This window comes from Pseudonaja textilis, chromosome 9 (assembly GCF_049901715.1).
Source record: "Pseudonaja textilis isolate UNSWEBS1 chromosome 9, rPseTex1.2, whole genome shotgun sequence".
NCBI lineage: Eukaryota > Metazoa > Chordata > Lepidosauria > Squamata > Elapidae > Pseudonaja > Pseudonaja textilis.
The window spans coordinates 887,599-899,867 of NC_141998.1; the positions used below are offsets into that span (position 1 = coordinate 887,599).

The following is a 12,269-nucleotide window of genomic DNA, read 5'->3' on the forward strand; positions in this document are numbered from 1 at the left end:
GGGGCTAAAGGGCTGGGAAAGGAGGCTAGCTACGCCCCCACCCGGGATAACTTAGAGAGGCGCCCCTTTAATCCTCGACACCCCACCCCCCCGCCTTACCCGCGCGGGGCTCCAACGTCACGATCACGGGAACCGGGAGTCGATATTAAAAGGCTGGGCTAAGCGGAAGCCGCCCCCCCCCCCGCCCCGACCTGACGGACTACGCGTCCCCTAATCCTCCCGGACGGGCCGCGCCGTCCAACACGCTCCCTCCCGCGCTCCCCCGTTTCTATCTGGGATTTGTAGTCTCCGAGGGGGGGCCCGGCGCCTCAACCGCGAAGGGAAACTACTCTTCCCAGAATGCAAAGCGGAAGAACGGCTGGTGCGATTTTGAAAAGAAGGTGGACGGAGCGGGAGGGGGGGCAGAAAAGTAAAAGGAGCCCCTTTCGCGAAGCTCCTCCTTCCCCCCCCCCTCTCCTCCCCGCTCGGGGTTTTCAGGGCGCCCGGCGTGGCGGGGGGGGAAGAGAGGGCGGGCGGGCGGGCGAAGGTTTCCCTTCTCCTCCTCCTCCTCCCGGCTCGGGGGAAGCGGCCCTTCCTGTGACAGTCCATTTCCTGGCCGGACCGGGCAGCGGGAGGAGGGGGAGACGGGCAGCGGCGGCGGCTGCTCGGCATGGTCTTCTCGCTGCCGGCCCCCCGCCTGCCTCCGCCGCTCCTCCTCGCTCCTCGCCTGCCGCCGCCGCCGCCGCCGCTGCTACAGTGTAGCGATGCTGCAGGGCCGGCGCGGCGCCCGCAGCGGAAGCCTCGAGGGTAACACTGTGGCCCGGCCAGGTAGCTGCGCCCGCGGGAGGCCGGAGGGGGAGGGAGGGGAAAGAGAGCGGGGGGGAGGCCGCGGCCTCTCGGGCAGCTGCTGTGGGGAGCGGGGGGCAAGGGAGGGGGCGCTCCCCGCGGCCTTTCCCCCCTTCTTTCTTGCGGGGGGGGGCCCTCCTCGGCCTCTGCTGCCCCTCTTTCTCCCCCCTCCCAGGCTGTGGGGTCCTCACTTGGGCCCCATGCGAGCCCCTTCCCATCCCTTGCAAGGACTCCCCCCCCCCCACCCGCCTAATATTGACCCCTGGAGCTCCAATCGGCCTATATAAATAACCTTTTCTCTCTCTCTCTCTCTCTCTCCCCCCCAGGTCTGAGTGCTCTGCCTTCCCGGACAGGGAGAGCGAAACCCTCCTGGGCTGCCCTTTGAGGAGGGGGAAGCAGAAGAGCTCGCCTCCCCCCTCACAGACCATCCACTCCGTGGCCGCCTCCTTCGCCAGGCAGGGGGTTCTCCTCCCTTTGGCCTCCTCCCTCCCTCCCTCCCTCCCGGTGGAGGGAAGCCTGGCACCCCCCTAGCTGAAGAGGAGGAGGAAGAAGAAGGAAGAAGAGGAAGAAGAAGCCGGGGGGGGGGGGGTGGGGGCCCGGGCAGCCAGGTTGGCACTTTGGGGACCATGAAGAAATTTTTTGACTCTCGCCGGGAGCAGGGAGGATCTGGGGCCAGTTCGGGCACCCTTGGAGGTGGGGGTGGCGGCAGCAGCACCGGGCCTGGCAGCGGATACATTGGCCGAGTCTTCAGCGTTGGGAGGCAGCAGGTGACGGTGGAGGAAGTGGTGGCAGAAGGTAAGCCCAGGACGGGCCTTTCTCTCTTTCCCCTCCCCCTCCCCAAAAGCCGCTTAGCTAATCCAATTAGGGGGCAAACAGGCTTACGTTTAATTTGGGCATTGATCTGCCCCACAGTCTTGTTTTGTTGTGAAGAGCTGCTGCTCCGTAGAACAGAAATCACCCTTTTAATATATAATATATATATATATATATTTAAAAAAACAGATGGTGCTGAGGGCTAAGAGGGATGTGGCACAGGCAGCAGGGGTCTCTCTAATCTAGGCAACTTTTTGGACTTCAACTCCCAGGATTCCTCAGCCAGCCAAGCTGGCTGAGGAATCCTGGGAGTTGAAGTCCACAAGTTGCCAGGTTTGGAGATGACCCCCCTTCCCGGCACAGAGGGACAACCCAGCCTTGAGTTTCCAATCAACAGGCAGCCCTGAAACGGGGGCGCTCTGAGAAGGGGCAGCCAACCCCCTCCGTTTCCTCCCTCCCCCTTCTAATTTACCACCACCCCTCCCCTTCCTCAATGGTGTTACGTAATGCACTTTGCTGATGCAAACCGGGTGAGAAAGCCGGTTTCTTCGCTCCTCTCGGTGCCGGTCACTGTAAATAAAGGGATAATGAGACGCCCAGGTGGAATTTCTCTCTGTAATCTGAGCGTTTGCTGCGTCACGAAGCCGGGGTTGGCCTGTTGGTCACCAGGGGCTCCAAAAAGCCAGGGTTCTCAACCGTGCCCGGGGCTCCCTAAACGGCTGCGCTCTGTCCGTGGGATATGCAGGAAGCAAAACGGCAAAACCCCGGCTTTCGTTTTCGAGCTAAAAATGCGCCTTTTTCGCTTGGCTTTGCCTATAAAAGCTCAATTTTGTTTTTTCATCCCTGGTTGGTTGATTAATCAGATTAATTTAGCCCACTGGGGTAAGGAGCAGATTCCGTCTGGGAGACGCAGATTTGACCTATCGGGTTTCTTTGTTTCTTGCCGGTGTGATGGAACAGCATCATTGGGAGGGAGAGGGGGGAAAGGCTTATGCAATGCATCACCAATGCTCAAATGCAGAGAGAGAGAGAGAGAGAGAGAGAGAGAGAGAGAGAGAGAGAGAGAGAGAGACTTTTGCTTGGTGGAATGCAATAGAGGTGGTCCTGGCTTCTAATTTAGGGGTGGGCCATTCTCCATCCTCCCGCCGGGGCCGTCCATTCCAGCATGTGTGAGATCCCCAGTGGCGCATCTCCCACTTTGGAACGGAACCAGCTGGGTTGGGTTCCGAGATGCCGCTGGCCAGCGTTGATTGCTGCAGACACCGACATACAGGAGCACAGAGGGACCAGGCAAGCAGCCAGACCTCACCACGTCTCTCCCACTTGCTCCAACCATTAGGAAGGCCGGGACCCAAAACACGGAGTCCCGATTCACCCCGTCCAATCCTGGGCAGGGTATAAAATTCTGCTGATTCAGAGGAGGCAGGGATCTCGGGAAGGGAGCTTTTAAGCGAGGTTAGGGTCCCCCCCCCTGCGGGGAAGTTGAAGCGCCTTGGTGCTTCCGTCATTGCCGTGAATGAGCCTCACGAGCTCATTGCCGGGAGATTCCCCCATGGGGGAGAATGGGGTCCCTTCGTTCCACACGCCCCCCCCAGCCCGAAACTTGCCTGCTTGTAACTCGGAACGAAGGAAGACGATGTGGTGGCTCTCCCTCCTCCTCCCATCCTGGGGGCTGTTGAGGCCTACACTGTGATTGCTGAAACCGAGATGGGCTGAAGGAAGGCTCTCCAACCTTGCCCCCTTTAAGCCTGGAGGACTTCCAACTCCCAGAATTTGCTGGGTCTTAAAGCAGCCACGGTTGGAGACCCCTGCTCTAAGTTGACACCTTTGGCTGAAGGGCCAGTCGGAACATTTCTAAGCCTCAAAAGAGAGTTATACAATATTCATGCTCGCGTCTTAACTTCTTGCTGAAAACAGAAAACCTTTGTTTAATACCTGAATTATGCATTGGTTAAACAGAGCCGCAAAGCCAGCAGGCCCTTAAAGATCAAAGTGGCTGTTGTGGGCACATTGTCACCTCTTTGTTCTTTCTCTTTGGTTGCAACAAGAATTAAGTTTTAAGATCTCAGACGGAAGGAATTGCTGGCTAGGGAATTCTGGGAGTTGAAGTCCACGGGTCGTACAGGTGCCACAGTTGTCCATCCCCTCTGGCTTAAGAGGATGGTACCAACATTGGTTCTGAATACAGTTGTGCTCCTGGGGTCCTCCGGGGCTCAAAGTAGATAGATGCCATGCCTAGAAGGGCTTTTATTGGGCTTTGACTATTGCCTCAGTTATGGCATTGGTTAGAACACCTGGGTCTCCAACCTTGGCCACTTTTAAGACTTGTGGACTTTAATTCCCAGAACTCTGGGAGTTGAAGTCCACAAGTCTTAAAAGTGGCCAAGTTTGGAGACCCCTGGCCTAGAATGGGAGATGTGAAAATGGTCGGTTTTTTGCCCTTGTCTTTGGTTTGCATGATTGTAATTTATTTTGCCTGGAGCTGCTCTTGAATAAACATCCATCAGCACATATTTTTGCTTAGGGAGAAGTCTTATTACTGCCAATTTACCACCATTGCCGTGGGAGCTTCACTGTCTACTGGTGAGCCACTCAAGGAGCTTAATAAAAGTGCTAATGAGCTCAGGAGGTGGGACTCTTATGACCGACTTGTCCCAGGTAGACGCTGCCTCTTCCCAGCGTCCCAAATAAGCAAGTGATGAATGTGCCAAAAGGTTCAACAGGAGCAGCCGCATTTCTTTAGGGCGCCTGTCTCACCTTGTAGTCTGTGCCCCAAAGGGAGGATGGACTCCCCCCGCCACTTCGTGGCTTGTTGAAGCTTTTCAGGAGCTGTTTGTAGAGGGATCATGGTGACGGATGGATGAATAGTGTGGTCTGTCTGGGCTATGATTTAATTCGACTTTGCGTTGGTATTTCATTATGCTCGTTCTTCCTGGATTCTAGTTAGTGTTGCCTCAGACTGAACTGGTACACCGGATACATGTTTATAAATAAATGAATGAATATTAAGGTAACATCCCCCACCTAGAGCCAAGCTGAACCCCAGGTAGCATCGCACACAGATAGGCGGAGTTTTCTTGGCAGCAGGACAGAAACGGATCGTCTTTCCTTCTTTCGTGAGGTTGACTTCCCAGTCCTAGTCTACAGCTTTGGAATTTCAGCCCACCCAAACATTTAACAAGACCCCCAACCCGCTTACGGTTGTGAAATCGGTCAAGGTCAGCTCAGAGCTGGGAGGACCTGGGCTATATCTGGGAGTCAACATCACAGAAGAAAGGAAGACAATCTGTTTCTGTCCTGCTGCCAAGAAAACCCCACCGATCCGAGGGCCCAGCTTACTTCCTGGGAGCCAATGATTGACGTGGCCAGTTATCCCATAGCTGTACCGTGGACACCCAACGAAACAAAAGCAATAGGTCATTCAACAAATCAACCTGGAGTTTCTTACTGGAAACACAACATGACCAATTATCCTAGTTTTTGGCACGTTATTTGAAGAGTCCGATTTCTAGAGGAGGCTTTGATGCTGGGAAAAGTAGAAGCAAAGAGAAGATAGCGAGGTGGATGGACTCAGTTGGTGTGGAGACGGGGCACCACTGGAAGGTCTGGCATCCCAGGTTGAGAACATCTCGTCCTAGAAAAGTTCCGTCTGTGAGGTCCTTAAGACAGGGGTCTTCCAACTTGACAGCTTTAAGACTGGTGGACTTCCACTCCCAGAATTCCTCCTCCTCCAGTCATGTTAGCTCAGGAATTCTGGGAGTGGAAGTCCACAAGTCTTTAAGCTTGCCAAGTTTGGAGACCCTTGACTTTAAGAGTTGGAACTAGCTTCCTGGAACAGGAGCAACCGTTGGACGAGACCCAGGACCTTTGAAAAATCCATAATGCTTAGAAAGGTTGGAAGAAAAGGGAAGAAGAAGACGACGGTAGGAGGAAGGTGGACCAGGACACGACTGCAAGACCAAGTTAGAGACGGATCAGGGATGGTCCATCCTGGAGAAGGTTTAGCTACTAATCATCAACATTGACTTGATTACCCATAATCCTCCCTCCCCCCAAAGGCATTTTTTTTCTTAGGGGGGAAAGCCGCTCTCCCAGGTCCTTTCGACAGCTGCTTCCCGGTGTGCCCGTTTTCTGTCTGGGGAGCTTATTTCCGAGAACCTTTACACACATCAGCATTCCAGGAGTCCTGCTGACTCATGCCAGAAAGTCCCCTGGACTCCACAAGAAGTTGGTAGAGGTTTCTGTGAAAGATTACGAGGCAAAAAATCGGTTTTGGAACATCATGCAGTGTGCAAGACTAGCGCTTGCAGTGGTGGGAGTATTATGTGCCATGACCCAGATGCCAGCCTGCTTCTGGATTGAGTTGGGAGAAGTGAATTGTATTGCAATGTCCTTCCTTCCTTCCTTCCTTCCTTCCTTCCTTCCTTCCTTCCTTCCTTCCTTCCTTCCTTCCTTCCTTCCTTCCTCCCTCCCCTCCCTCCCTCCTTCTTTTCCTTCTTTCTTTCTTCCCTTCCTTCCTTCCTCCCTCCCTCCCTCCCTCCCTCCTTCCTTCTTTTTCCTTCTTTTTTCCCTTCCTTCCTTCCTTCCTTCCTTCCTTCCTTCCTTCCTTCCTTCCTTCCCTTCCTTCCTTCCTTCCTTTCCTTTCCTTTCCTTTCCTTTCCTTTCTTCCTTCCTTCCTTCCTTCCTTCCTCCCTCCCTCCCTCCCTCCCTCCCTCCTTTTTCCTTCTTTCTTTCCCCTTCCTTCCTCCCTCCCTCCCTCCCTCGCTCCCTCCCTCCCTCCTTCCTTCTTTTTCCTTCTTTCTTTCTTCCTTCCTTCCTTCCTTCCTTCCTTCCTTCCTTCCTTCTTCCTTCCTTCCTTCCTTCCTTCCTTTTTTTCTTTCTTTCTTCCTTTTAATATCTATGCAGGACTTCCTTGAAACCTGAAGATTATTTCAAGGATTTCTCTAGGGTAAAACAGTAGCAAAGGTTGCTCTACTCCAACCCTCTCTCCCTAGAACTGCTCCCCAAATTCCAGGGCAGAGACTTCCAGTGTCTGAGGGCAATGAGGGTCTTTACCGGCGTTGAGAGGTCGCTGGTTTTCATGGCTCTGGGGACAGATCTTGAAGTGCTTCGTTTGAAGCTGTGATCTGGAACAGCTGTCTCCAAGTGATCAGCTCACCCCTCCAATGACTTCAGCTTCAAATGACATTTGAGAACACCTGGAATTTCTGTAGCCCAAAATGGAAAAAAAATATATAATAGATGTTGTGGGTGCTTCATCCCTGGAGACGCTTAGGAAGCAATTGGACAGCCACTTGTCTGGGGTGGTCTAGGGCGGGGGTCCCCAAACTTGGCCACTTGAAGACTTGTGGACTTCAAGTCCCACCCAGCCTAGCTGACTGAGGATCTCTGGGAGTTGAACTCCGCAGGAGCAGGTTGGACTCTGTTGATTTTAAAGGTTTATGTAGCGGCCCGTGTCCAACAACTCTGGGTGGCTCCCAGAGAAGAAACGTTACTGTTGAAAACCAGATTAGTGTTCAGATCTTCCAAGGACCTTGGTGATCTTCTGAGGATGGAAACAGCCGTAAGTCCTACACTTGCCAAGTGTGGATCCCCCTGTTTCGCACAATAAGTTTGTTTTCCCAACAGGTAAGACCAAGGGTCTCCACAATTGGCAACTCTTAAGACTTCCACTCCCAGTTTTGCTGGCTGAGGAATTCCGGGAGTTGAAGTCCACAAGTCTTAAAGTTGCCAAGTTTGGGGACCCCTCCCCTCGAGTAAGACAATAGCCGTGGCGCCTCTCCTTTTAAACTGTCCCCTTGGGGAGTGCCATACGCAGAGCCAGTTTGGGGAGTGGCCCCCAGTTCCCCTCCTTCCCTTGCAGTGCAGACAGGCCCCGCTGGACATTCGTAGCTTAGTGCCTTCTTCCTAAAACTAGGATTAAAATCGGTTAAAGAGCATGGCTTTGATTGGATGGGGAAGTACCCTTTCCAGGGGGAGAGGGGGCAGTTGACCCCCCTCCCCAATCCCCATGCTGTGCCCTGCCCCTCTTCCTTTCCAGGGAAGGGGATCCAAAGGAAGGAAGGAAGGAAGTCAGCATTGCAAAGTGCAAAAAAACTCTTTCCCAACCTCTCGGCTGTCTCATGACTGCACACTTCTCGGAGCTGAGTCATGTTCCTGTGCACATGCTCTCTCTCTCTCTCTCTCTCTCTCTCTCCCCACTTCCCCTCTGCTTTTCCTTGCAAGTCGGATGTTGCCGGCTGTCGGGCGGTAGCAAAAGCGAGATTTCTGGGTTTTAAGCCCCTGGTTAAGGTGGCGCTTGTTGAAGGGTGGCAGGACTCGGTGCTCCTGCCTTGCCGAGTCCACACCTCCGGGCCAGAAGGAGGTCAGCCCAGAGGGGGGCTTGCGTGAAAGGTGGCTTTTTGGGGGTGGGAGGGGCCACACCTGGGCCCTGTGAATTCCCTCCGTGAATCGCTGGCTGGGCTCGTGCAACGTGCAGAGCTCCAGGCCATTCAAACCAGCCTTTAAGCAACAGGCTAAGACTGGTTTCTATTCAGTTGAGCTGGTTTTTGTTGTTGTCCAACAAGCTGCGTTTGCTCAGTGTTGGAATGGTGTGGCCTCCTCACCAACTAGGCTGTTTCATTAACCACGCTAAGTCTGTTGTGTGAACCCACCCAGCCTTGGTGAGAACGGCCACAAGCACGACAGATCACAACCTTATAAAAAGGTCTGTGAACAATTCAATCAGAACAGAGCTGGAAGGGAACCTGGAGGTCTTCCAGTCCACCCTCCTGCTCAAGCAAGGGACCCTGTACAATTTGAAACAAGCCTCTTCTTTGAAACCTCCAGTGCTGGAGCCCCTGTAAGTCCCGGAGAGAAGCCGTCCCACCGGTTTCTTGTCTTCACGGTTAGGAAAACGCTCCTTCATTCCAGGTTGCTTCTCTCTCTGATCAGTTTCCAACCATTGTTCTCTCTCCTGCCCTGGAGAATAATTCCACCCCCCCCTCTTCCTCTTCTTTGTGGCAGCCCCTCAAATGCTGGAATATTGCTATCACATTGCCCCTAATTCTTCTTTTCTCCAGACTGGCTGTTCCCAATTCATTGCAGCTCCAATGTTTTAGTCTCCGGGCCTTTAGTCATCGTAGTTTAGTCACCAATTAAAGTGGTACTTTGGAACGAGGGAAGTCAGGCACAGCGTATTCATTTGCGGGATTGGTGCCCCGCCTTCCCTTCAGCAGCTCCAGGCAGCCTCAGTGGGGTCTGCATTCAGCGGTTGGATTACCTGCTGGTTAGGCTTCGCGTGTGGGTAAAGCCGCAGGGCGCCGTCCTTCCGCCCAGGAAGCCCCCCACCCTCAAAAGCCCCGTTCAGCCGAGCGGCAGCTTGCAAAGTTTGTGTGAATGACGACCCAGGGTTTGTCTGGCATCCCGGCGTGTTTCTCAACGCGGGCAGGCTGGGAGGATGTGCCAGTCCGTCAGGAAAACAAAAACCATTAGGGATGTTGGGCAAAAGGGGAAGCCACAGCAGGCGTGGCACCACGGTTCGAGGCAGGAAAGGAACTTCGTCCTGTTAACTTCTATCTGTAATTTGGTAATTTCATCTTCTTTTAAAGCCAAATAGGCCAGCCTAACTAAGGAGCCCTTGCAAGTCAAATAGGCTCCGGCCTATTATTCCCAGGCAGCTGGGAAGGTTTTATTCTTCCTCCCCCAAAGGAGCGGTTCCCAAAATTTTTCGGCCCCCCGCCCCTTGGTGCTACAAACTCATCCTCAGGGGGGCCCCCCACCCAGGGGTGGGATTACAAATTTCTGTGGGCCTGGCCTAATTTGAGGGAGTGGTTTGCTGGTCACGTGACTGGGTGGGCGTGGCTTGCTGGTCACGTGACAAAATAATTACATGCAAAATTAGGCATGGACCCTCCTATGTTATATGACATTGTACCCATTTTGCTGAGGGATGACTGTTGTTTTTCACGGCCACCTTCCTGGGTGTGTCGATGCAGCCCTGTGATTTCTTGGGGGATCGTCCATCCAAGTTATTAATCGGCCCGTCTTGCCCTGTTTAGCTTTGGGAAATCAGCCAGCTTGTGCTTCGCGGTTCTTCCAGGGGCAGGAGGGGGTTTCTTTCCGCCCCGCCCGCCCAAGGCCCAGATTTAGTCCTGGTTCTGAATGATGTGACTGTTCCCCGAGCTTCGTTTTGGGAGTCCGTTGGAAGAGGGTGCTAATGAAAGGTTCCCTTTCATCCACAGCTGGGCGAACGTCTCATGCAGTCCTGCCTAGTGGTTAGTTCAGAGCCTTGGGTTGTGGGGGTGCAGAACCCGAAGCCCCCGAGTCAAATGTATGTAGTGTCTAAATTTAAGCATCACGGAATTTAGTTTTTGTTTTGAGAGGACATGAGGGTTGGAAGAGACATTAAAAATCGTCCTTGTCCTGCCACTGAGGGTTTGGAAAGTGGCCTCTGGCACACAGCGCGAAGGCCAGAGGTGGCATATGACTCGGAGGAAAACGTTGAAATATCTTTTCTGATTGGATTCATTCAGCTTTATCGTACCTCCTCCCCCTCCTTTCCAGATGTGCCATTAAAAGTCAGCATGAGATAGGTTTCGGTCCTGCTATCAGTCCTAAAAGTTTGCCTGCTAGGGAGATCAGCTTAAATTCCTGACCCCTTGATTTGGAATAACCGGGTTGGTCCATTATGCCAGGGGCCTCCAACCTTGGCCACTTTAAGACTTGTGGGCTTCAACTCCCAGAGTTGAAGCCCACAAGTCTTAAAGTGGCCAAGGTTGGAGGCCCCTGCATTATGCTAAGCCATCATTTTAAAGTTTAGTTTTAACTAAAGGCATATTAGCTGAGCGCACAAACACTAAACCAGGCGTGTCCAACCTTGTAAAACCTGTGGACTTCAACTCCCAGAATTCCCTAGCCAGCATGGGGAATTCTGGCTGGTTGGCTGAGGAATTCTGGGAATTGAAGTCCACAAGTCTCCCACCACCACCCCGTTTACAGTGTTTATTAGTTTAATTAGCCTTTAGTTCTTCAAAATATTCCGTTCTATATGAAATAGTAATAATATGAAATATAGTAATATGAAATACATGAAAGTATAAGTTTAATGAATAAAATTGAACAGAAATAAAGGAAGAAACAGTGAGAAGTTGGAAAAGAGTAATAAGATATGAAGTTGAATATATAAGATGCATATTAAATTGTGCGTGGAAACGTGATAATTTAGAACTATGTTGTACTAAATGAGATGTCTTATTTGTTTTGTTAAGCAGTTTTTAGAAAAGATGTTCTATGTTCTTATGTTTTGTTTGTGTATTTTCTTTAAAAATTAATAAAATTTGTAATATATATATATGGCGGCATAGATATTATACTGGAATTATGACTCCATGTGGATGCACAAGTGACCAACATGGTCCTTCTTGCTGCGCTTTCAGGGCTGCTGCCTTAGAAGAGAGGGCACCCCCTACCCCATGAGTAGGTATGCTAACAGGTCACCTTGGTCTAGCCAAGCTCAGCATAACATGTGAATGTGAGACTCTTTCCTGAAGAAACCTGGGTGTGAGGCAGTGGTGGGATTCAGAATTTTTTACTACCGGTTCTGTTGGGCGTGGCTTGGTGGGCGTGGCAGGGGAAGGATACTGCAAAATCTGGAAAATACTGGAAAAGCACCTTTGGGGCAACTGAGAATTTGGATGACTGAGAATCTCCATAGTTGTCTCTTTGGGTGGGTCTGCTTGCATTCCTGTCACATCAGGTCATTCGTGACTCACATCTCTCAGGTGATTTGTTCCTTATATTGATTCATGGATGTTGCACACATTCAATACTGGATTATGGTTGGAATGAGCCACATGTTTGTAGTGACTGGGGAAGAGATTCTGATAGGAAAGAGTGAAACAAAATCCTGTATCTGATCTTGTCAATCAATCTAGGGCAGAGGTCTCCAAACTTGGCCAACTTTAAGACTTGTGGACTTCAACGCCCAGCATGCTGGGCGTTGAAGTCCACAAGTCTTAAAGTTGGCCAAGTTTGGAGACCTCAAATCTAGGGGTTGGGCAGAGACTTTCAGAGCCTGGGAAAAACCCAGCGGTCAGCGTTCACCCAGGCTGACCTCCTGAAAGGGGACTTCATTTTGCTGTTGCAATTTTTTTCCTTTTACGAGAGCAGTGGGAGCCGGTGGCTCAAAGCTGTGTCATCCAAACCTGAAGGAAGAGGCTGGGTTGGACATCCTGGGAAAATATAGCCGTCTAGGGGCCGGGTGAGATGAAAGAGAGTTTTTGATACCTTGATGTTAAAAAATCATTTCATCCGTGGTGCTTTTGTTCTGTTGTGTTCAGCCGTTGTTCTTTTGTGAGCTTTGGCATGTTCCCGGCTGAAAGAAGAGCGACCGAGATGACTCCTTCAAAAAAAATCAAATAAATATCATCGTTTTTCTATTCTTCAAATTCCTGTTTGGTTTTTTTTTAAAAGAAGGACCTGGATTCTTACTGCAGCAATTACTCTAGTTTGGAAAGGGATTTATGCAAGCAAACCTCCTGCCTGCTTGGCTAAGCTACAGAGAGAATGAAGCCAGGAGGAGTTGGCTACTTCCCTCTCTTATTGCAGTATCTGAGGGAATTTTGGGGAGAGTTATTGTTGGGGGGGAGGCA

The 12,269-nt window shown here is 51.7% G+C and overlaps 1 protein-coding gene across 1 annotated transcript in view; it reads left to right on the forward strand.

Annotated features, from left to right (window-relative positions):
* The first annotated feature begins 387 nt into the window (after nt 1–387).
* AAK1 (AP2 associated kinase 1) overlaps nt 388–12,269 on the forward strand; it is a 66,369-nt gene continuing 54,487 nt past the window's right edge. Inside the window, 2 exon segments of the mRNA XM_087938624.1 lie at nt 388–807; nt 1,152–1,620. Coding sequence (XP_087794750.1) covers nt 1,452–1,620 — 169 coding nt within the window. The 5' untranslated portion in view covers nt 388–807; nt 1,152–1,451.